The sequence below is a fragment of the Ovis aries genome, chromosome 4 (genome assembly GCF_016772045.2).
Source record: "Ovis aries strain OAR_USU_Benz2616 breed Rambouillet chromosome 4, ARS-UI_Ramb_v3.0, whole genome shotgun sequence".
Lineage (NCBI taxonomy): Eukaryota > Metazoa > Chordata > Mammalia > Artiodactyla > Bovidae > Ovis > Ovis aries.
The window spans coordinates 49,518,468-49,542,266 of record NC_056057.1 but is presented as its reverse complement, the minus strand read 5'-3'; the positions used below and the strand labels follow the sequence as shown (position 1 = coordinate 49,542,266).

General features: G+C 41.2%; 1 protein-coding gene across 8 annotated transcripts in view; it reads right to left on the bottom strand.

Moving 5' to 3' along the window:
* Positions 1-2,342: 2,342 nt before the first annotated feature.
* Positions 2,343-23,799, bottom strand: part of PIK3CG (phosphatidylinositol-4,5-bisphosphate 3-kinase catalytic subunit gamma) — a 35,868-nt gene continuing 14,411 nt past the window's right edge. For all 8 annotated transcript variants that reach the window (XM_042248520.2, XM_060415011.1, XM_042248521.2 and 5 more), the window contains 4 exons: positions 23,294-23,424; positions 22,204-22,315; positions 20,565-20,722; positions 2,343-5,917 (listed from right to left, as the gene is read on the bottom strand). In XM_042248520.2, coding sequence (XP_042104454.1) covers positions 5,639-5,917; positions 20,565-20,722; positions 22,204-22,315; positions 23,294-23,424 — 680 coding nt within the window. In that variant the 3' untranslated portion in view covers positions 2,343-5,638. The remainder of the gene's footprint in view (positions 5,918-20,564; positions 20,723-22,203; positions 22,316-23,293; positions 23,425-23,799) is intronic.

Sequence of the window (23,799 nt, the reverse complement as noted above, 5' to 3'; positions counted from 1 at the left end):
CCCACACAATTTTTCATTATTGATACTGTATTAGTTTCCTAGGGATGCCATAACAAAATATCACAAACTGGGTGGCATAAAGCAAAAAAAGTGTATTCTCTCTCAGTTCTGGAGCCTATAAAGCTGAAATCAAGTTGCTGGCGGGGCCATGCTCCCTTGGAAGCTTCCAGAGGAGAACCCTTCTTTCCTGCTCTGGTTTATGGTGGCCCCAGGGGCTCCTTGGCTTGTAGACACATTCTTATGATCTCTAGCTCCTTCACAAGGCATTCTTCCTCCTCTTCTGTTAAGTAGATGATGGATTAGGGCCCACTTCATCTTTTTATTTAAAAAATTTTACATTCTTTTGTAAATTCCTTTCCATTATGGTTTATCTCAGGATATTGAATATAGTTACCTGTGCTATACATTAGGACATTGTTTCGGTTCAGTTCAGCCACTCAGTCATGTCTGACTCTTGGCAACCCCATGGACTGCAGCACGCTAGGCCTCCCTGTCCATCACCAACTCCAGAGTTCACTCAAACTCATGTCCATTGAGTCAGTGATGCCATCCAACCGTCTCATCCTCTGTCATCCCCTTTTCCTCCTGCCTTCAATCTCTCCCAGCATCAGGGTCTTTTCAAATGAGTCAGTTCTCGGCATCAGGTGGCCAAAGTATTGGAGTTTCAACTTCAGCATCAGTCCTTCCAATGAAGACTCTCAAGAGTCTTCTCCAACACCACAGTTCAAAAGCATCAATTCTTCAGCGCTCAGCTTTCTTCACAGTCCAACCCTCACATCCATTCATGACTACTGGAAAAACCGTAGCCTTGACTAGACGAACCTTTGTTAACAAAGTAATGTCTCAGCTTTTATTATGCTGTCTAGGTTAGCCATAGCCTTTCTTCCAAGGAATAAGTGTCTTTTAATTTCATGGCTGCCGTTACCATCTGCAGTGATTTTGGAGCCCCTCAAAATAAAATCTGCCACTGTTTTGCCATCTACTTATTATGAAGTGATGGGACCAGATGCCATGATCTTAGTTTTCTGACTGTTGAATTTTAAGTGAACTTTTTCACTCTCCTCTTTCACTTTCATCAAGAGGCTCTTTAGTTCTTCTTTGCTTTCTGCCATAAGGGTGGTGTCATCTGCATATCTGAGATTATTGATATTTTCCTGGGAATCTTGATTCCAGCTTGTGCTTCATCCAGCCCAGCATTTCTCATGATATACTCTGCATAGAAGTTAAATAAGCAGGGTGACAATATACAGCCTTGACGTACTCCTTTTGCTGTTTGGAACCGGTCTGTTGTTCCATGTCCAGTTCTAACTGTTGCTTCCTGACCCTGCATACAGACTTCTCAAGAGGCAGGTCAGGTGGTCTGGTATTCCCATCTCTTTCAGAATTTTCCACAGTTTGTTGTGATCCACTCATCAAAGTCTTTGGCATAGTCAATAAAGCAGAAATAGATGTTTTTCTGGAACTCTCTTGCTTTTTTGATGATCCAATGAATGTTGGCAATTTGATCTCTGGTTCCTCTGCCTTTTCTAAATCCAACTTGAATATCTGGAAGTTCATGGTTCATGTACTGTTGAAGCCTGACCTTGTTTACTCATTGTAAATGCAGTAGTTTACATCTACTAACCCCAAACGTCCAGTCCATCCCTCTCCCTGCCCACTCCTCCTTGGCAATGGTAAGTCTGTTCTCTATGTCTGTTAGTCTGTTTTTGGATAGGTTCATTTAAGCCATATTTTAGACTCCACTTATAAGTGATATCATATGGTATCTTTCTCTTTCAGACCTACTTTACGTAGATGGTAATCTCTAGTTCCTTCCATATTGCTGCAAATGGCATCATTTCACTCTTTTTATGACTGAGTAGTATTCCATCACATATGTATACTATGTCTTTTTTATCCACTAGTCTGTCTGTAGATGTTTAGGTTGCTTCCATGTCTTGGATGTTGTGAACAGTGTTGCAATGAATAGAGAAGTACGTGTATCTTTTTGAATTATAGTTTTGTCCAGGCAAATGTAGAGCCCTCCTCATCTTAACTTGATTACGTGTAGACCCTATCTCCAAATGAGATCACATTCACAGATATCAGGGGTTGGGACCTCAGCATATGTTTTGGGGGGACATGCAACCCACAACAACCCCCATCATGAAGTGTCTGCTATCACCAACAAATTATAAATGTTTTAAGGACTGGGACTCGGTCAGCTTTGTCCATATCCAATACTTAACACAGTGCCTCATATGTAGGGGGCACTCAGTAAAGATTTCTTGAAAGAAAGAATTTGAGTTTTAGGACTATCTTAACTTTCAGACATTAAAAAAATGTATGTAGAGAACACAAGATAAGATTCCTTCTTTTATTTAAATTTACATATAACAATTCACAATGGAAATACACACTCAAGTAGAGAGGATGGGGCTGTCTGGAGAGGGAGTGGACCAGCTCTCTGGATTCACTTAAGCCAAAGTATGTGCTTTAGTTCCTTAGCATCTGCCCTGAAAATAAATCTTTGATAAAATGCAGACAAGCACCTAGAATAAAACCATTTGATTTTGTGACCAGAGTTATTTGGTTGGATTAAACTTAAAATAATACACCAGGACCTTTAAAATTCCAAATTTCTTTTTTCCTTATAAAGTATAATTGAAAATTTATTTCACAGGACAAAGAAGCCTCACTTAGCAAATAAATGCCAGAATTTGCTCCAGAAACTTACTTTCTAAATTATTTTACAGACTCATTTCAAAAAATAATTTCCACTTATACGGAACTAACAGCCTCCAAATTATGCTGCAGAATTCTGACATCTAAACTTTTCTTTTTTAACTAACCCATCTCTTGTAAAGGATTTATTTAACAAAGTTAATTTTTTTTAAATCAAGAGTTTGCTCTAGGAGTTGATATATTTTATTACAATGTCTCCCTTCTCTCACCAGTATCACCAAAGCCAGGCAAATGCCAGGACAAGGTCTAGAATATTCTCTATGTTTTAGTTTACGTTAGTGGCCATAGTCCCAGTTCCAAAGCCTTGGATCAGTGTTTAAAGACCTCATGTACAGCCATAGAGATGAAGTATTTCAATTAGAGCAGAAGCAACATTTTTATCGGGTCCATTGTTATCTGTACTCATGCAGATGTGGTCTAAATGTAAGCTGAGCACCAAAGCCATTATTCAGATATGCCTGGTGCCAGCTCCATAAAAGATGACATTTTTAAATGTATAAAAGTTATGGGTCATGTGACTCATTAGGGACAATGAAGGAAGCACACAAAGGTGATTTTTGTTTATTTGCAAGTCTATAGAATTAAACTTGTACCTTCATTGGAACCTGGAAAAATTAAGCTCAATGTGATATTCATAGGTATAGAATCAGCATAACTAAGGAACTTGTTCACTTGAGCAAGTTTGTACACACCTGCACCAATGGGCTAAATATAAATACATTCCTCTGTAATTCTATCAAGATGATTGCTTCAGCAAAGCAAATAAGTGGAATCTGTACAAGGTCTGGGCTTGACTATGTGTTATGAAATTAACGAAACATTCTCTTCTGAATGAGAAAGCATCAATCTTCCTGTTATTGAGAAAGAATGGTGGGGAATAGATGGTCTAAAAATACTATAAAATAATACTAAAAATACTATAAAATAATATCCATCCTCCATTAACACAGAGGGATAAACATTTGATTACAGGTATGGTCTTATATACAGGGCAATAAGTGTGATTTTAAAAGGATGAGTTGTCAAGGAAGAGGAGTGTTTTCTAGATACGTTAGGAGTCAAGGAAAGGCTCAGTGGCAAGGAAGCAGTGTTATCTGCACCTTTAAAGGTCATGCAGGGTTTTTGAACGCTGGTTGCTTGTTAGAATCTCCCGGAGGTATTTGGAAAAACACTGATGTCTGAGCCTCATCCCAAACTAATTACAACCCAAGATGGGCACTCAGGCAGGGTATTTTTAAAGTATCCCTGGTTATTCTGATTTGCAGCTAGAGTTAAGACCGACTGGACTTTTGTGTACTCATAAAGAAAAGTTTGGTGTACACCAAAGTCCAACATGTATCTATGTAGAACATTTAAAAATTAAATATTTATTTATATCCCAGTATACTTAAACATAGGGCTTCCCACGTGGTGCTAGAGGTAAAAAACCCACCTGCTAATGCAGGAGATGTAAGATGCAGGTTTGATCTCTAGGTCAGGAAGACTCCCTGGAGGAGGGCATGGCAACTAACTCCAGGATTCTTGCCTGGAGAATCCAATGGACAGAGGAGCCTGGTGGGCTACAGTCCATGGGGTCACAAAGAGTTGGACATGAATGAAGTGACTTAGCATGCATGCATACTTAAACATAGACACAATTAACAGTTATTTCTATGTCAAGTATTAACTATAGATTATTCTAAAATATTTTATAAATAATCATCTTTCTCTGTTAACACTTCCAATAAATAGTAAAATGTTTAAGAGATGAAAATAGTTTTTAAAGAAGACATTTTAATTATTTCTAGGAAATTTGAAGACTAAAGGTCCTTTAAGTTGTGAGATGCATAGGGCAAGTAGTGTTCTTTCTAACCTGGAGATCTTTTTAGATATTAAATATCTTCCATTAAAAAGAAAGAAAAAACTTCTCAGGCCAAAATTTAAAATTAAGGCATTTGGAAATTCATGCATATTTTCTAGACTATCTCCTTTAATAATGTACCTTTCAAAAACCCCAACAAACATCTCTACAAGTACCTACAATTCTAGTATCCCTAGAGGAGAAATTGTTTTTTAACTAATTGTTGAGTTCTAGAGTGTTATTGAAATTTTCACAACTCTGCATAAAGAACTTTGAGAAGGTTGAAAGTGAGGAAGAAGAGAGACAGGGAGGAAGGTGGGGAGGGCTCAGGGGGAGGAATATGAAGGCCCCAGATGAGTCCCTTTGGTTATTTGGAAGCAGGCTGTCATAATTGTACTTGAGAGGTTTACCCTGTGGGCAGAGTTGAGACAAATTTTGCAATTCGTAATTGTGGAACCAGAGCAGCAGATGAGGGTCAGGGCACAAAGGTTCCGATTTTCCATTTGGTATTTGTGAGTCTCTGTGGTAATAGAATCTGATGACAAAAGGCCCTGAAAAGAGGAGCTCGTTTTCCTTGCTCTTGGCACATGAGTAACATCTACAGACACAGAGGGGATGTTTAGAAGCATTAGAGGAATGAGACAAAGGTTACAATTAGCATGTGTTGTTTTTTTTTTCTTTTTCCCATAAAGAATTTGAGAAAGACAAGGATAACCAAAATTGAGAGGAAACCCAGATGAAGAGATGTTACCAATGATTCTGAAGAATTTCGGGAAGCACCCAATAATATGATAGTCAAAACATCAGTCACAGTGAGGGGGTAATAAGGCTGTTTAAACTTAGAATGTTCTCCAACATCACTGAGACAAATGAGAAACAAACAAAACCTGCAAATAAACCTAAAACTGAACAGCACTTAAACAAACAACCAGGACGATGTTTCTCCAGTGAAGAGTTCAGCTAGAAAAAGAACTATGTTTCTCAAGCGGCAGCTTTCATAATGTTCTAGGGCATTTAAAATCAAGTTCAATGACTGTTGTGCTTACTTAGAGCTTTTTAATTCTAGCTCAAGTATTAGGCTGAATGTTTCTCTCCTTGTTTGATGCCAAGAACGAGATGTAGGAACCAGTTAAACTGCACAGTCCATCCTTTGTCCCTGCAAACTTCAATCTGATCCAGAAAATACTTTTTAGCATCCTCCTCGCTCTTCCCTACTGTTAGGGCATCCCGAATGTATTCGATATCTTCTTTGCTGGTTAACTGGGGCATTCCTGTCATCAGCATCATGGAGAACAGAATGATCAGTAGATTTGTGTGATGACGAAGGGCTAGGTAAGCCTTGACGCACACATCCTGGATAAAGGAAAAGAGAAAGCTATTAACTGTTGTTACAGTAACAAAGTAGGATAAGGACCAGCAGACTGTTTTGGAATTTACATGGCATTATCCTGTCCCTGTGAGAAAATCAGCACAAGCAAGGCAGTCCCCTGCCTCAGATGAAAAACACTTGACAAGAACACAGACCGCTTTTACAGTCTCTGAAGCAATGTAGAATGGTTACAAACACCTAAGGCATGCTCAAAGAAAACGGATACAGAAAGTTTCATCTTATTTCTTATTCTGTCTTTTTACTTCAATTTCCTTCCTAGGCAATTGAGGGTAGACATTTCTGTAGTCTCTGAAGAGGAATGCATCAGTTTTTGAACACCATGCCGGAATCAATTAAGTTTACGTAAGCGTAAACAATGTTTGCTAAGAGCTAACGGAATGCAAAGAAGAGATGGAAACTCGGTTTTTGAGATCTAGCTAGTTTTCTTCTTTATTTCCCAATGCGTCCTATTTTAAGAAAACAGATGAATTAGCTTTCCATTGTCCGAGTCTCAAAGTTGTTGAATGACATTTGGAAATTTAATATAAACTCTGAATACTGAGATAGAGTTTACAACAATGACATGGCTGCTGCCTCCTCTGAAAGCCTTAGAACAGGTGACACAGGTGATTTAAACTCATTTCTGAAGCAGCAGGCATGCACGAGTCAAATTGTTCCAATGTGAAGAAAAGCTACAAGGTTCCCAATTTTACAACATGAGGACAGCCCAACCTTTATACCATAATTTGACAAAGATGGTGTGTTAAAGAAAACTGAAAGGAATGATTATGGGTTTAAATATTTTAAATCAAATACTGGATAAAGTGTTAAGAGAATAACACTCCATAGCCAACTAGGGTTTATTAAAAAATTGCAAGGTAGTTCATCATAAGGTACTGGGATGAAATTCACTTTTGAGTTTTATAAAAGTAACATGTAACTTAATGTATAATGAGCATATAATAATGTGAAGAATTATATGAAATTACCAGTAAAGATCATTTTGAATAATGAGTTGAGGGGAAGTGCGTAAAATTAGAAAATTGAAGGTAAAATCATTAGTATTTACAAATAACAGCTGTCTTCTTAGAACATTGAAGGAGGGAAGAACTAAAATACTGTTGAAACTAGTTTTTATTAAACTAACTTTCTATGAAATTAATAAATAGAATGCTATAAGTAGGAGCTACCAGTTAGAAAGAGAAAAGACATGCTGTGAATAACGGTAACAACCCCCCGTGATTTCTGAGGTAAACACCTATACAAAAAATATGCAGAACTCATTTTTCAAAACTGTAAAAATTCACTGAAGCATGAAAAAGAAAACTTAAAGATGTGAAGTGTCAAGGTATGTTCCTCACTGATAAAAGGGCTTATTATAAAGATAAATATTCTCAGATTAATATATAATGAAATTGAATAAAAATTCTTATTGGATATTTAAACTCAGATAAGTTTTCAAGTTTGTCTGGAATAATTAGGGCTTGAGACAACATTTTGAACAAGTATAGTAACAAAAAACAGTGCTTGTCATTAAAGCACATTATAAGGTTATGATATTTATAACTGTGTCTATTCTGTTCCAAAAAAGATAATGAATTTTGTGGAACAGTAGGGAAAGTTCAGAGATATCTAACTTTAAATATTATATATTACATAGTAAACATAAAGGCTACTTCTCAGATTAGTGGAGGAAATATCTATTATTTGGTCAATGGGTCTGATACAATTGGCTCATAATTTGGAGTGGGGGAGAAATAGTTGATTCCATATGATATATCAAATTCCAAAATAATTACACATTTAAATGTAAGAAGGGGAGACTTCTCTGGCGGTCCGGTGGCTAAAACACCATGCTCTCAATGTGGGGGCCAGGGTTTGATCCCTGGTCAGGGAAGTAGGTCCCACGTGCTATAGCTAGAGTCTGAACGCCGCAACTACAAGGTCCCACATTCTGCAGAAAAGATTGAAGGCCCTGCACGCCACTACTAAGACCCAGCGCAGTGAGACAAAAAGTATTTTTTAAAAAAGTAAAATTTGAAACAGAAAGTAAGGGAAAATATTATTTAAACAATCAGGAAAGGAAAAAGGAAGGACTTTAAGAAGATGGTTCCCAAGGTGGAATTGAAAATGGAAGATGGAGAGGTTATGGAAACTTCTAATTTTTGAGGAAAAAAGCTATAAACAATATTAAAAGAGGCAAAAAAAAAAAAAACCCAAAAAACAAGAAAAACCATATTTGCAACATGACAGATCACTCCTTTATTCCTAGCCTCCCCCACCCCATAGCTCTTACAAAGCAGTAAGAAAGAGACAAAGAGTTGGCTAGAAATATGGGCCGAGGTTACAATAGACCATGCAAGTATACTAAGTTATTTCCGTCATGTCTGACTCTTCACAACATGGTCTGCAGCCCGAGAGCATCCTTTGTTCGTGGAATTCTCCAGGCAAGAATACTGGAGTGGGTTGCCACGCCCTTCCCCAGGGGATCTTCCCGACCCAAGGATTGAACCCGCCTCTCATGTCTCCTGCATGAGGGTTCTTCACCACTAGTGCCACGCTGGAGGACCACAGTATATCACACTACAAGATGTAAAGCCAGATAATAGACATTTGAAAAAAACATGCAACTTCATTAGTCCATCAAATAAATGTAACTTGAGATGAGGTGGAAACTTTCACCTACCAAACTGAAAAGTCTTTTTTTTTTTTTTTAAATTTTAAGGATACTATCCAATGTTCTCTTTCATAAACTGACGGTAGATGGGAATGGTTATACTTTCACTAGCAGACAACTTGCTAACATGTATCAAAAGCTTTAAAATACTTATAAATGTCATAAGACTTAATTGTGATGGTTACATAACTGATACATTTGTAAATATTCATAGAATTGTATACCTAAAAAGACTGAATTCTGTTCTCAGAATTATGTTTCAGTAAAAACTTGACTTAAAAAATGTCAGCATCTTTTTACTTGGCAATTTCCAGGCTAGGAATTTACCTTAAAATTTTTTGGTTAATATTGCAGTGATTTATCTATAAGGATTTTCATTAGAACATTGTTTAATATTGTAGAAACTTGAAAGCACCCTAAATATCCTACACTTGGAGGTTGATAAGGGTTTATGAAAGTTTTACGGCTTCATGCTCTGAAACTACTGTAATGACTCTGTAGAAGGGTATATAAGAAGCATGTAAAAATGAGTTAAAAAGCAGGTACACAGCAACACATATAGCATGATCCCATTTTGGTAAGTGGACACAAAATATTTACATAGGAAAAAAGAATGTAAATTTACAGGCCGAAATGTTAGTAGTGATTTTTCCTTCTGGCTTTAGAGATGGTCTTGTCTGTGTCGCCTGAATGGAGCAGTGTAACTGCACTGATGGCTGGGGTCAGGCCCCTGTCATTCCGTATGTCAAGGCTGGATTGTGTATATATCACCCTGTCCAGATACAAAATCCCATGGACTCTTCTTCTGGCATTTTTGAAGTCAGACAATATGTACCAAATGCCCAGTATAGAGGCTGGCCTATGGGGAGGATTCAATAAATGTTAGTTCTCTCCCTTCCCTACCTGGAGGGGAGAGCAACTCTGCGTCTCCTCTCTGCTTAGTCACCACAAAGCAGGAGGCCCACAGCACTGGTGGGGCTGTTCCTGCCGTGGCCCAGCCACCACCCTGGCCTGGAAGCAGCCCTGGTGCATTAGCACTCTTGCATTCTTAATGACTTCGCTTACGGCTGGAAATGACTGTCTTTTGCTCATCCCTAGGACCCACTGACATCTCGCTCATCTCTTGGTAATGATACAGGCTAGAGGCAGACTTCACCCCAGGCAGCAGTCTTGTTAATGTGCCAACTTGCACAATCTCCACAAGGGCGGAGATGAGGATGCCTTCTGATTTTGAATTTAGGTGACGTTCTGATTTTTAATCATTTTCTAGCTTTCTGTACACGGAGGGCTCTGGCCAAACCCCCTGCTCTCTGAGCCCACTGTGTGGTCAAGCTTTTTAACAGAATAATTTTGAGGAGGAAAATAAATCTAGAATCAGGTTACTATATCACCAATCCATAGGTGCTCAGAAAATATTTAGGCACCTATCCACTAATCGTTGTAGCCACAGAGACACACATAAAGGGAAAAAACCATTCTGCTGCTCTCCAGAGTCATCTCTTCTATATAAGGACTTTCTACTGGCTTGAATTTATTTGGTGAATTTTAACTTTCACAGGCAAGGGCCAGTTCTGTGAGAAAGACCACACACCCCATATTGGTAAGACGCAATGTCTGAGTTCTGACTGGTGGTGCAGACTCAGAGATGTAGTGCAGACTTAATTATCCTTTGCTTAAAGGTGTGTGGGGCAGTGGTTAAACACAGAGTCACACTTCACTGCTTGGATTGAACTCTTGGCTTTATTACCGACAAGCTGTTTGTCATCAGAGAGGTTATTTAACCTCTCTGGGCCTCAGTTTCCTCATCTCAGAATCTGAATAACAGTAACAGTAACCCCATGCCATGCAGTTGTGGTGAGATTCAAGCGCTGTTGTAAGAGGTTGGCTATTATTATTGACAGGATGAGGTGTTGCCCGACTGAGCACACACTTCTCAATGCTGAGTTCACCTTGCCATCTAGACCTGTCCAAAATATCCCTTCGACAGCAGAGGCCTAGGGGTGGGGTGAGCTGGGGAGATAAGCCCTACTCCCGCCAGTGTCGATGGAGGAGGGGTCTTGGTCCTGGCCCCCGAGGTGGGCATGACGATGGAAGCCTATGGCACACGGCTATATCTCTAGGAGGTTCTCACTCCTTCCACTCAAACCCCAGGGGTTTGATTTTAGACTCAGATGAAGGGTCTGTCCCAGAGTCCTGACCATGCTGTCTCAGCACAGGCCTCTGGTTTGAGCAGCTGTGAGGATGTGGCTTGGGGGAACTCAGGAGGAAGCGCAGAATACAGAAATTGCTGGCTGTAGCAACAGAATTTTCCCTTGTGCCAGGACTGTGGGGCACTGACCTCAGGCATCCTCTTCAGCTGTTGGTTGAGGGTTTGTACTATTGAGTGGAGGAGAAGGGGGAAGGGAAGGCCCTGATTTGGAGGACTTGGTTTAAGGCACTTGTTAACAAGTATGAGCCTGGGGAACAGTGTAACATTATTACTGTCGTTGGCTGGACCACTACTCATGAATGAGTAGATTGAGCCTACATAGTACCTCTGCTCTTTATTTCAGAGTTGATTCAAATACCTTAACTGACAATATCCAGAACCAAAAGAAAGATTCCTTTACAGAGCTACCCTTCTTGTAAGTCTTAGGAACAAAGGAATTCATAACCATTTCAGGGTCAACACTTTGACTTGATATATCATCAACTTATCAGTTCACTGTACTGAAAACAAAGTCCTTTCTATGCATAATCTATTGATTTTTTTTAACCACCAGTGAGCTATGGCTGCTTAAATGGTTCAATGTCATGTGGAATAGTCCTACTTTTTCTTAAAACCAAATGCCTCCATTCTCAACTAGAAACAAAGAGGAAGTGAAATACTACGGTACAGCCACAAGAATGAGGAAGTAACCTCAGGGCCATAAAACAGAAACTCCAGAAGAAGAATTCAGTGCTGAGAGGAGAGGGAAAAATAACACTCACAAATACTCATCAATGAGAAAGAAATGCTCTCACCCTCCTAGTTTTCCTAATTAGTAATGTGGCCTCTGTCTGTTAGAGGAAGGAGATAAGGGGAAAATGATATTTCATTTGAAGAGGATTTCATTTCTTTAAATAAAAGTCAATCACTTGACTCAGCAGTGCCTTTAGAAGTTATTTTGGCAAAACAGAAGTCACTAATTAGCAAACCTAACAATGTAGGAATCTGGTAAACCCGAAAGAAGAGTGTGTCCAACTCTCTGCTGTGCATTTGCAGAGTTTGACTTAGTTAGGATTGTTTTAAGGACTTAGAATGATTCCCAGACTAGCTCTGTCTACCAGGGGAAGGGCTGTACTGCCTTCTTCTCAAGTACTTAGCTAGGCACTCGTTAGAAATCTAAAGGTTACAATTAAACTGTTCTACTTTAAATATTCTAAATAGACAGTATGTAGGGGTGTGTGCGTGTGTGTATTTGTCCTTTAGCTTTGTTCCAAAAGAGGGTTGAAGGTAGATTATTTAGATACATAAGAGTCACAATAACAAATTAGAAGTGGGTATTAAAAGCAAAGGGAATAACACGGGAAATGAGCCACAATGCGTTTGGAAAAGAGACTAATTTAAAACTATATATCACAAATCCTACAGACTTGCTAAGAGCAGCCTTCAAATAAATCTTCAGTCAAAAGGAAAGGTGAATCTGTTACTTCATCCGATGTTCAGAAGATTTTTTTAAAAAAATCTATTTGTTTAGGAGAAACGCAGCTTTTCTGGAGACCAAGACCTGATAGAACTTTTGCAAGAGGATCTTCATAAGGAGTACACTTTGTAACATGGTGAATAATGTTTTCGATAATATTCTGATGGTAGACAAAACAGTTCTCTAAGAGAAACTAAACACAGAGAAGGATGCCAGTTGGAAGGTTACTCTTGATAAATGTTTAGAAGAAAAGGGGTCTGATCTTAGGAATGGAGTGACATCGCATGCTGGTGGATTAATGCACAAATCCAAACCAAGGCCATCTCTCCAGTCTTGTATTCCTATCTTTTCCATTAAAGTGATAAAATTCAGGAAAGCTTATCTCAAGTTCCAGCAGTTCTACAAGCCCATGCATGCCTGTATCTGGCAGAGAAGTCACACCAACATATTCCAGTTCCTACCCATGGCTGATGCAAACCCTTCTCTGAGGGCATCTTCCCATGGAGAGAGTGAAGAAAGGATGAAACTTCAGGCTTCAGACCTGGGTGGAGGAGGCTGAGCTCCAGACCGTTAGTGGGCCAGGGTGCAAATCCCAAGAGGATGCAAATCCTTAATCAACTCAGTATAGTATGAGCAATTCAATAGATAAACTCATCTCCCTGTTGAGCTATAATAGGCCTTGATCACATTAATTTGTGATGAATCAATTGAGCTCCAAGTGGTTTCTTTGCTTGGCTCTCTACCCCCCCAATCCAGCCAATTCACTGCTTCAAATTGGACACAAAGTTCCCTCCTTGACTCAAATTCTGCAATACTCTCCCACATATACCTAGGTTCCCCAGACAACTATACTTTTCGTTCATAAAATATTGATACTAAATAACAACTCCATGCCATTTCTCATGTTCTTCTTTCTGCCTGGCTGTGCCTTCCCCTCCCTGCATCTGCTCGGCAAAATACAAGTGAACTCAGATCTTAAGGTCTCGGATAAAACACTTCCTTCATTGCCACACCCCTCTTCTAACCCCTAGGGCAGGAGTCATTGCCCCTCTGCAAACCATGGGTAAAACCCTCAACCAGACAGCTGTGTGTGCATCTCTTCTGCGGTGCACTGGGCCGATCCTCTGCTCATGTCAGCTGGGCCCAGCAGTGTGACCACCACACCACTAATAATCTGCCAGTGAATGATGAATGAACGCTTTCTGTGCCAAAGCCAAGTTCAGTGTGGGGCAAGACTCACTACTTTAAAATTAGGGTGGAGACTTCCCTGGTGGTTCAGTGGTTAGGACTTCACTTTCCAGTGCAGGGAGTGTGGGTTCAGTCCCTGTTCGGGAAGCTAAGATCCCACATATCACCAAAAAGCCAAAACATAAAACAGAAACAATATTGTAACAAATTTGGTAAAGATTTTAAACAAATGGTCCACATCAAAAAAAAAAATAATCCTAAAAAATAATAAAATGAGGGTGAATCAGGGACCAGTCATATATAAAGAGGGTTAAACTGTAAAGGTACAAGCCTTGCCCGGACCTTGTACAGGTCCTGAAAGGTAGTCATGTGTTGAATGGGTGTATCCTCGTGGACTGGGAGAAACAACGCCTGGTGACTCCAACAGGATGGAGCAGGAGGCTGAGAAAGCCCGGCCTGGCAGGCAACAGGTATAGACAATCGGAGGTGTAGACAAATGCAGGGGTCACAACACAAGGAAGCGAATGGGAGCCTAGGACGGGGGAGTGATGGTGAGGTGGCCTCAGTTCTCAGAGGAGTGTCAGATGCTGGGGTTTCTGCGGTGCCTGGTCCCTGTGGCTGGAGTCAGGGAGAGCACCTGACTCTCCACCAAGGCAGCAGCAGGAGGGAGCATGGTCCCAGTTCTAGACGCAAGTAAACAGGCAGGGCTAACACGTTAATAGGAAAAGCTTCAGCTTTTCCTATAATAGCCTAGGATCTGAGATAAGAGTGAGACCACAGCAGAAATTGAATAAAAGTTCCTAGGCATTGGAGCTAGGACTCTGCGTAGCGACTTGGTTCAGGGCTGAGCCTGATGGTTGAGGGGCCTGGGGATGCCCTGGCTTGGGGACAACACTGCCTGTGGTGACGACACAGCAGGACCTCATATATTAAAGCAACACCATGAATAGACTCCAGACCTCTTATCAAACCCTTCTGAAGAGTGACACCTAGGGGCGAGTGCCTTTTAAGTATGCTTATCACCACCCGTGTGTGAACTGTGCATGTGAAGAGGTTATCTGACTCTCTTGACTTCTTCAGCTCCATCTGACACACATTGCTAAGTGCCTACTGTGTGCAAAGAACATCTTCAAAATGCTTGCCTCCATAAGGCCAAATTTCATTCTCCTTGCAAACGATACTGAATGTACACTCTAGGCCTATACTGCACGTCCTATTGGGGCGACTACTGCTCTGATGGGGGTGAGGGGTAGTCATGTTTATGTCAGTAAGGAAATCTCTGCAAACGTGATTAGGCATCAGATGACATTTACATGTCTGTATTATTTACCAAAACATTAGGTTTCATAATTAGGCTTACTTCCTCTCTGGATGTATGGTATTGAAAATGCATTGTAAAGGCTTATTAACTAACATCCAGGCAATGGCAGCCTGTGAATCTGTGCCTGTCACCACTTCATAAACTCACTAAATACAATGAATCATGGGGAAGGAAGAAACCTGAGGGGTTCCCTAGTCTCATCTAATTCCTCCTGGGGCAGAAATTGCTCCTCTACCAACTGGTACCACGTGCAGGATGCAGGTCAGACATGGTCCTGTTGTGATGGATCCTCTGAAGATAACAGGCAGGGGGCTGTGGCTGGGATAACACCAGGGACCTCATCTAGAAGGGCAGTGAAGAATGTTCTAGGGAGCAGGCCCAAGCATGGGGCAGCTGAACTTGGTGGAAAAGCAGAGGAAGGCCTTCTTGGCCCAGTAAGAGCAGGCAGGTGAGAGCCGCAGGGCAAGGCTGGAGTGGGGCAGGGTCTCTGAGGAGCAGCGTCTGGCAGGGCAAGCTTAGATGTTCAGATTTAATTCAAAATGAGGTGAGAAGCCACTAAACAGTTTAAGGAAAGGGAGTAACACTGTGTCTGGTTCTTAGGTTCAGTTTTTAACCAAATTCTGATTCATTTGGTCTTGAAGGTGATAGTGGTTGAAATGGGATTAGAAGTCAGATCCAAACACAAATTCAGCATTTTCCCAATTACAATGTTCTCTTCTCATTCTTTTCCTAATCCAAATGACAAAAGAGAAGTAAAAAGTTTGAAATATTTAAAGCTACAATGATACAATTGATGAAAGAGCTTCTTTAGGTAAAAGATAAAATGCTTAATAGAATAAAGGAAACAATAGAAAGTTGAAATGCCAGACTAGAAGAAGTACAGGCTAGAATAAAGATTGCTGGGAGAAATATCAATCACCTCAGATATGCAGATGACACCACCGTTATGGCAGAAAGTGAAGAGGAACTAAAGAGCCTCTTGATGAAAGTGAAAGAGGAAAGTGAAAAAGCTGGCGTAAAACTCAACATTCAAAAAACTAAGATCATGGCATCTGATCCCATCACTTCATTACAAATAGATGGGGAACCAATGGAAACAGTGAGAGTCTTTATTTTCTTGGGCTTCAAAATCACTGCAGATGGTGACTGCAGCCATGAAATTAAAAGACGCTTGCTCCTCAGAAGAAAAGCTATGGCTAACCTAGACAGCATGTTAAAAAAGTAGAGACATTACTTTGCCAACAAAGGTCTGTCTAGTCAAAGCTAGGGTTTTTCCAGTGGTCATGTATGGATGTGAGAGTTGGACCATAAAGAAGGTTGAGCACCGAAGAATTGATGCTTCTGAACTGTGGTGCTGAAGAAGACTCTTGGAAGTCCCTTGGACTGCAAGGAGATCAAATCAGTCAGTCCTGAAGGAGATCAATCCTGAATATTCATTGGAAGGACTAATGCTGAAGCTGAAGCTTTAATACTTTGGCCACTTGATGCGAAGAGCTGAATCACTGGAAAAAACTCTGATGCTGGGAAAGGTTGAAGGCAGGAGGAGAAGGGGATGACAGAGGATGAGATAGTTGGATGGCATCACCAACGCAATGGACATGAGTTTGAACAAGCTTCAGGAGATGGTGATGGACAGGGAAGTCTGGCTTGCTGGAGTCCATGGGGTGGCAAAGAATCAGACATGACTGAGTGATTGAACAACACCATCAACTAAAATGTTGGCAGTGTTTTTTTGGAAGGTGGGATAGTGGGCAATATTTTATATCCAGATATTTTTAATATTTTATTGGCTTTTGTTTTTTTTAAGGAAACATTTACTACTTTTAAAATTTAGGGGACTTCCCTGGTGGTCCACTGGTTAAGACTCCACACTTCCAATGCAGGGGGCCTGGGTTCCATCCTGGGTTGGAGAACTAAGATCTCACATGCTACGTGATGGGACCAAAAACCAAAATTAAAATTTAGGAAAAAACTCTACATTCTTACATAAAGTAAATGGAAGCCAAATTTCATTTTCCAGTGATATCACTGTATTTGTTTGGGAGTATGTTCTATAATTGTTCAGGGACATTTCAAACAAAGTGATCCTTAAATACACCACCAGTGGGAAAACCATGGTTTTTTTTTTTTTTTTAAATCTCTTTAGTAAGGGAGAGTTATTTCCTCCCATGCACAGAATTTGTTGATCAAAATCATCATCATTGCAACGTATCTGTTTAGCACCTTGTGTGTAGGGTGCTACTGAAAGCAAACGGATGATCTTGGGTTCAAGAAGTGGGCCTTCGTGTGTCTTATTTCATCTTGTTCCTGAACTCTGCCCTATTCTAGAAATGACTCATGAATCTGGTCCTAGGATCGACCAGCTACATTGGAAAGGAGAGGGGGTGGGACAGAGCCACATTTTCCTCTTTCGGTTCCCCTGACTCCAGTCCTCTCATCACAAACTCAGTAGGCTTTTCTGTCTTTGTGGAGCAGGCTCCCCTTACCCTTGACAAAAGTGGGTCAGCTCTTTAAGGTGATTCAAATGTGCTGCATGCATTCATGAACCTTATCAATTCAAATTTAGTGGTTCTCTGGAACCAAGGACATCTTTCCTTCAAAGAATAATATATACGACGCTTCCTACCCAACCTAGAAATGGCAGCTTTGTCATACAAGATCCCTGGATGCTCTTTAGAGAGTTGGAAGATGCTCCCCTCCCCTGACCTTGCAGGACTTCATCTCAAAAAGGAGCACAAGGTGAGAAACAGAAAATATTCTAGAAGGCTTAATAGTATGTAAACACACACACACACACACAGCTGTCAGCAGGTCTGAGTCAAATGATGAAGAAACTTGCTGCTCATCTTTGTCAAGCTGGAAATTTTAGAAATTCTGCATATGTAACATTGTATCCATACATGTATAATGTAAGTGTTTAGCCTTTTTCCTCTTGAGGGTGAAGAGAGGAAAAGGCTGGGAGACCAGCAGAGAAGAGGGCAGGCTGGGCAGGCAGAACAAGCAGAGCCCAGACCCCTACTTGCTCCTTAATAGGAGCAATGCTATTCTTCGTGTTTTCTGTATTAACGTGCTGCTTGGGATCTCATTTCACAGAGGGCTCCTCATCCTAAAATTGTTCGACGTTTGAAGAGCTGCTGTTAAATATGTGACAATGGAGGCCTCGTTGATTGAGTTCCTGCTGTAGTCTGGGTCCTGAGCCAAGCATTCTACATATTTCATGTAAATAATCCCTAAAAACCCTACTTGAGGTGGGTCTTAGAGTTCCCACCCCACAGAGGAGGAAACCGAGGTTCTGAAAGGATAAGTAATTTGCATTATATTTGTAGGTTTTAAGCAGCAGAGCCAAGATGCACACTAAAGTTGGTCTGCTCCAAAGGCCATCCTTTCAGCTACGATGCCATGCTGATCTGTTTAAGGTTCATTTACAGGCACTTATAGAGTATAAAGCGTCTGCCTACAATGCGGAAGACCTGGGTTCAATCCCTGGGTCGGGAAGATCTCCTGGTGAAGGAAATGGTAACCCACTCCAGTATTCTTGCCTGGAAAATCCCATGGATGGAAGGGCCTAGTAGGCTACAGTCCATGGGGTCGCAAAGAGTCAGACATGACTGAGTGACTTCACTTCACTTATAGAGTATGCCAGTACTGTAAAACAGTCATAGATAAATACAATGAAATTGACAAAGGTATGTTTTTGGCAGTACATATGCACCTAGAATGTGCTTTAATGAAAACAGTTCTAATGGCTCAAAAAATAAGCTTTCGGTCACAGAGGATGTAGAAATGCTTCTAGACTGAAGGGACAGACTCTCTGCAAAGAATTGTTGCTTTGGGAGGAAGCTGTCCGGACAGGGAGTGAGCCTGTTTGTGGCCTCCCCAAACCCCAAGTCTTTTCATTAAAGAATATTTTGAAACTTAAAAATGACAACAAGGAAGACTAAAGGGGAAGTATTGCTGGGATTTGTGGGGTGATATGGGCACTATAGGATGGGAATTTTATCAACAATAGTTCAGATGAGCAGTCATTTTAGGGACAACCTTTGGCCAGAAGGAAGAGAACATACATGGAGAAACACGGAGAGACTGTTGTGAGGTCAAGATCCTCGTGTCTGTCTGAGTGTTTAAATGGCACTATTGCTCCTGTGTTTGTTCAAAGTAGACGAAACCCATCTCCAGGAGACGAGAAATGAGGATTTATTATTTGTTGCTGTTTGGTTTCTAAGCCATGTCCAACTTTTTTGCTGCCCCAGGGACTCTAGCCTGCCAGTCTCCTCTGTGCATGAAATTCTGCAAGCAAGAAAACTAGAGTGGGTTGCCATTTCCTTCTCTAGGGGATCTTCCCAACCCAGGGATCGAACCAGCAGCTCCCATACTGCAGGTGGATTCTTTACCACTGAGCCGCCGGGGAAGCCCTAAATGAGTATTCCCTCGCCCCTCCCCATGCCCCTCCTGCTTTAAATTAAATAGTAAAACTCTTCCAGGTTGTGTGTGTGTGTGTAACCATTTTTCTCTTCCAGAAAGCTGTCATAATATGTGATTTTTTTAACCTTAAAGAAAAACAGGACTGAAATGTGTCAAATCCCTGGAAATAGTCTGCAACCCAGTTGAGTTTACACAGAAAAACATTAGTCCTAAGACCATCTGGCCACAGAGATCTCAGTTTCTCTGACAAGTCCCCTGGTGCTGTGGAAGGGGAAGTCCGGTAACCACCACATCGAAAATCAGCCAGGAGAACAAACAAGCACAGGCAGGTTTCAAAACAATATATTCCAGTTCCTGTTCCCTTGAATGTCAAGGCCCATGTCATCTCCCAAGGTTAATATGAGCCTCAAGAGGACACTCAGAAAAGAGAGTGCGTCCTGAAAGGCTGGATGCCGATCAAACCATGTTTCAAAGGTGTTAAGGGGGAGGCTGTTTAAAGGGAGCTCGAGACCAACATGCTTATAAAGTAATCACTGGTTGCCTTTGCTGGTCTGGTTTGTGTTTTGATGGCTTTAAAATAGGTGTATTGCAATAGTCATGACAACTTTTCTGAGTTCATTCACAGTTATTCAGTTTGAAAGAGCAAGCATTTTACTCCTCGGGTATGTGAAATACTATTTGATAGTCAAAAGTGGATGTAGACCAGGAAGGAATAAAAGAGAAAGTCAAATGTGGACACCCTTAGAGAGATGGGAGACCCACGGAGGAGCGGGTGGACAGGTGAGCGGGACAACCCAAAGCTCTTGGGACAACCTATAATAGAGCTGACAAGGTTTCCAATGAGAGAAGGAACCTTCCTTTATAGAAAGAGACAAGCAAGAATTCCTTGTGCTATTAATAGTAACTGATAAATACACACCTGGAGCAAAAATCAAGAGAAGCTCACCATCATTGGTGAGTCCTGAAAAGACATGTAAAATCTGGATCTTCTAGGCAGCATCTTGATTAGGTAAATAGTCAAAGGCTAAATCTGCCTGCCAGGAGTTCTTCCTAAAAGCCCTCTCTTCAGGGCCGCATCATCCTGCTATATAGCAACAGGACTATACTAACCAGTCTCATTGATGACGGAATACTCCTACTTGCTGTTGAGTTTTAGGAGGGGGTGACTGAGAAGCATTATTTTGCGCTTGGGGAAGGGACAGAAGAGACTGGGAGGCGGGTGGGCGTGGGGGGCAGGGGGAGCCATGTGAGAGGCGGGTGGGCAGAGGCAAGAGGAGACTCAAAGCAAAGTGAGAGGGGAGGGCTGCAGCACCACCTGGTCGGTGTTCCCAGCAGGCAGGCAAGAGGGAAGCAATTACCTGAAATTTCTGGAAGTGTAGACTTGTCTTCTTTCCAGAAGTCCCCATCACAAACAGGAAGTCTGGAGTTAGCACGAATGGCACTCTCTCTTTATTAATGCCCAGGAAACTTTTATAATTCCCAAGAATGTGCCCAAAGTCAATATGAAATAGATTTCCTTAAGAAAAGGAAATGTCTAACGTCATTATACCGCAATGGCATTGCAAACAACACACTGGTCTGTTCATTTCTCGACATATTTTGCAGTTGACTGAAAATGAGCTATCTTGGGTGTGAGAGCTATTTTCACTCTCTGCTTGTGATATATTTTGTCTTAGCAGGTGTGTGCTGTAAGTAGCCACAAAGCACTCTTTGAAACATGCATAGTTTTGATATCCTTCTGATGCTCTTTAAATGACAGCCAAATACCATTAAAAAAGTTCTTGTCTCAGAACTATTCTTACAAATATAACTCCAAACCCTCTGGCATATATATGTTATCATCATGCCCAAGACTCTCTTACACCGTTTATGGAACTCGGGAGAGACAGATATCTCACTCTTACAAATAAAACGTTTGAATTTCCTTTGGGTCAGTTTCTACCACCGTCACCATCGCAGCTCCCTTCATCTCTTTTCGTTTATTCAGCCCTCTGTCCTCTGAATGGTCCATAAATGTATTATCTCTTTAAAGATAATCAGCAATTTATCCCAATACGGTGTTGTTGTTGTTGTTTTTTCTTTTTCCCCAGGCTTCACTCTTAAATTGGGGCTTCCCTGGTGGCTCAGATGGTAAAGAATCAAATTTCTTAGAGAAAAATATCATGGCATGCCACCAATACTGACCACTGTTAGTGAACCAGAAAGGATGGATAAGTTAGGAAGGTGCAGCATTTTAGATTTAAGGGCACCAGTGACTTTAAAAACATCTTACTTATTTGGTTGAGCAGCATGTGGGATCTTAGTCCCCCTACTTGGGATCAAACCTGTGCTCTCTGCATTGGAAGAATGGAGTCCAACCACTGGACCCCCAGCCAAGTCCCTTACTGGTGACTTTTTTGTTGCTTCTCTGTACTATCTGACATTGTTGATCATATCCACCTTCCTAGCTTTCCAGCTACTGTCCAGCTTGTCCTTCTGAAGTCTCCTTTCCTGTATCTTCTTCCATTACTCACTCCTGGGTGCCCCCCTAGGGTGATCACAGCCTCTGTGTCCCTACACGATAATGACTTCTAGATCTGTGCTCCAACCTTGACTTCCATTTAAAAATTACTCTGTGCTGGGTGGGGGAGGGGAGGTGGGTGGAGTGAGGCTGGGGAGTTAGTATTTAATGAGTTCCCATTAGGTAAGACGGAGAAGGCAATGGCAACCCACTCCAGTGTTCTTTCCTGGAGAATCCCAGGGACAGGGGAGCCTGGTGGGCTGCCGTCTATGGGGTCACACAGAGTCGGACATGACTGAAGTGACTTAGCAGCAGCAGCAGCAGCATTAAGGAAGATGAAAAAGTTTTGGAGATGGATGGTGGTGATGGTTGTACAACAATGTGAGTGCAGTGAATGCCACCAAATAGATACTTAAAACTGGTTAAAATGGTAGATTTTATGTTAGGCATATTTTACCATAGTCAGAAAACATTTCTCTATAATAAACAAAACTCACCTGTCTCTGAGATCATAATATTGTCATTGTGTCTGTCGCCTATCCCAAGAACAAAGGTTGCCACACAGTAGCCAGCACAGGAATAAACGAATCTCTCCACTGCTGCCTGAAACTAATTAAGATGCATCTGGATATTAGTTGCATTCTTACTGCAAAGAGCAGCATGAGTCTATTACAAAGGACTCCCCAAAAGATGCCATTATGGGAATCATTTTCAGGGAGCAAGTCAGTGGTGCCTGGTTTCATTAAAGTTTCGTCTTTGAGGTGCCAACTTTCTTCATTGCTCTCCTTTCATTCTAGGTGAAGATACAGTGACTCAGCACGAGAAGGAAACAATAGTCAAAGGACGACAGTAATATAATCAAAGGGTTCACTGCCTCTCCATGCATCACTTGCCAGCAACAATCCAGACCCCATAATGATTCCTCCTTTGTTGGTGAACATATGTTTTGCTTGTGACCACTTAAAGTATGCATGGGTTCACAAATCCTCACGTATAACAGACTAATAAATGCTACTAATTATATTCCCTCCCCCAAAAGGGGGGTACCCATGCAAATGAGAAGTGCTAATCCTGTACAGAAGAATTTTAACAAGCAGCCAAGCAGCCTAACCACACAGCTTGCGAAGGACTCACACATGTACTTCTGAGTAATGGAAGTAGCATTTTCAACATCCCTGATTTACCATTTAGATTAGGGTGCAGGGGTAAATTGCAAATTACTTTTTATGATCTGAAGTGTTTCCAGATCAGATGGAGTTTGTCTGTGGTAACTAAATTTTTCTGCTGAATGACAAAAATAGATGGTGTGAAAAGATGCTAACAAATTATGTCCCAGGACCAAATTTTATGCAAAGCAGGCCTGATAATCAAAAGAGAAGCAAATGCTCAGTGAGGTCTGAATGAGCACCTCTGTTTTGCACAGATCTACTATGCCACCAGCATTTAAACCCCCATGAGCTCAAGAGGAAAGTGTTCCACAGTGTGTTAGGAGGCATGGCAATGCAGAGCCTTTGAAAACGTGTCATTAGACTGCTGTGTCTCACAATTTCTCAGGAGCCTTTGGAGTGGGGAGAAGCAGGAGCTCACCTTTTCTTCAATAGGGCATTTTTCTTTGAGCCAGTGACTCAGCACTTCATCTTTAAAGGCTCCCGTGTTGCCCACTGTGCTTTGTTGAATTTTGGCGATCGTTGTGGCATCTTTTACAATCTCAATCATTCCTGTGGGAAGATGCACAGATCTGATGTGAACTGGAGCCAAGCACCAGACCCAGAGGAGAAATAGCTGTGTCTTTGTTCAGTAGAGGGCAGAGAGCTTTCTCAACCAGAAGGTTATTTTCCAGGTTCGTGCTGGTGGTTTCCTTATGAGGAAGAGAAAGAAAAGGAGGCGGATAGGGAAGTTGTGTGGGACCTGCTTTCAGTATCCATGAATGAAAAGAGGAAAGGGCTGGTTTCTGATAAGCAAAACCATTAATACGCCAAGCACATCTTTCTTCACTTGGCAACCTGTTCCTTTTTCTTTTTAAAATTCCAGAGTCAAATGAGAAGGCTGTTCTCTACTTCTCAAATTGGAAACTGGAATAAAAATTTGTTTAA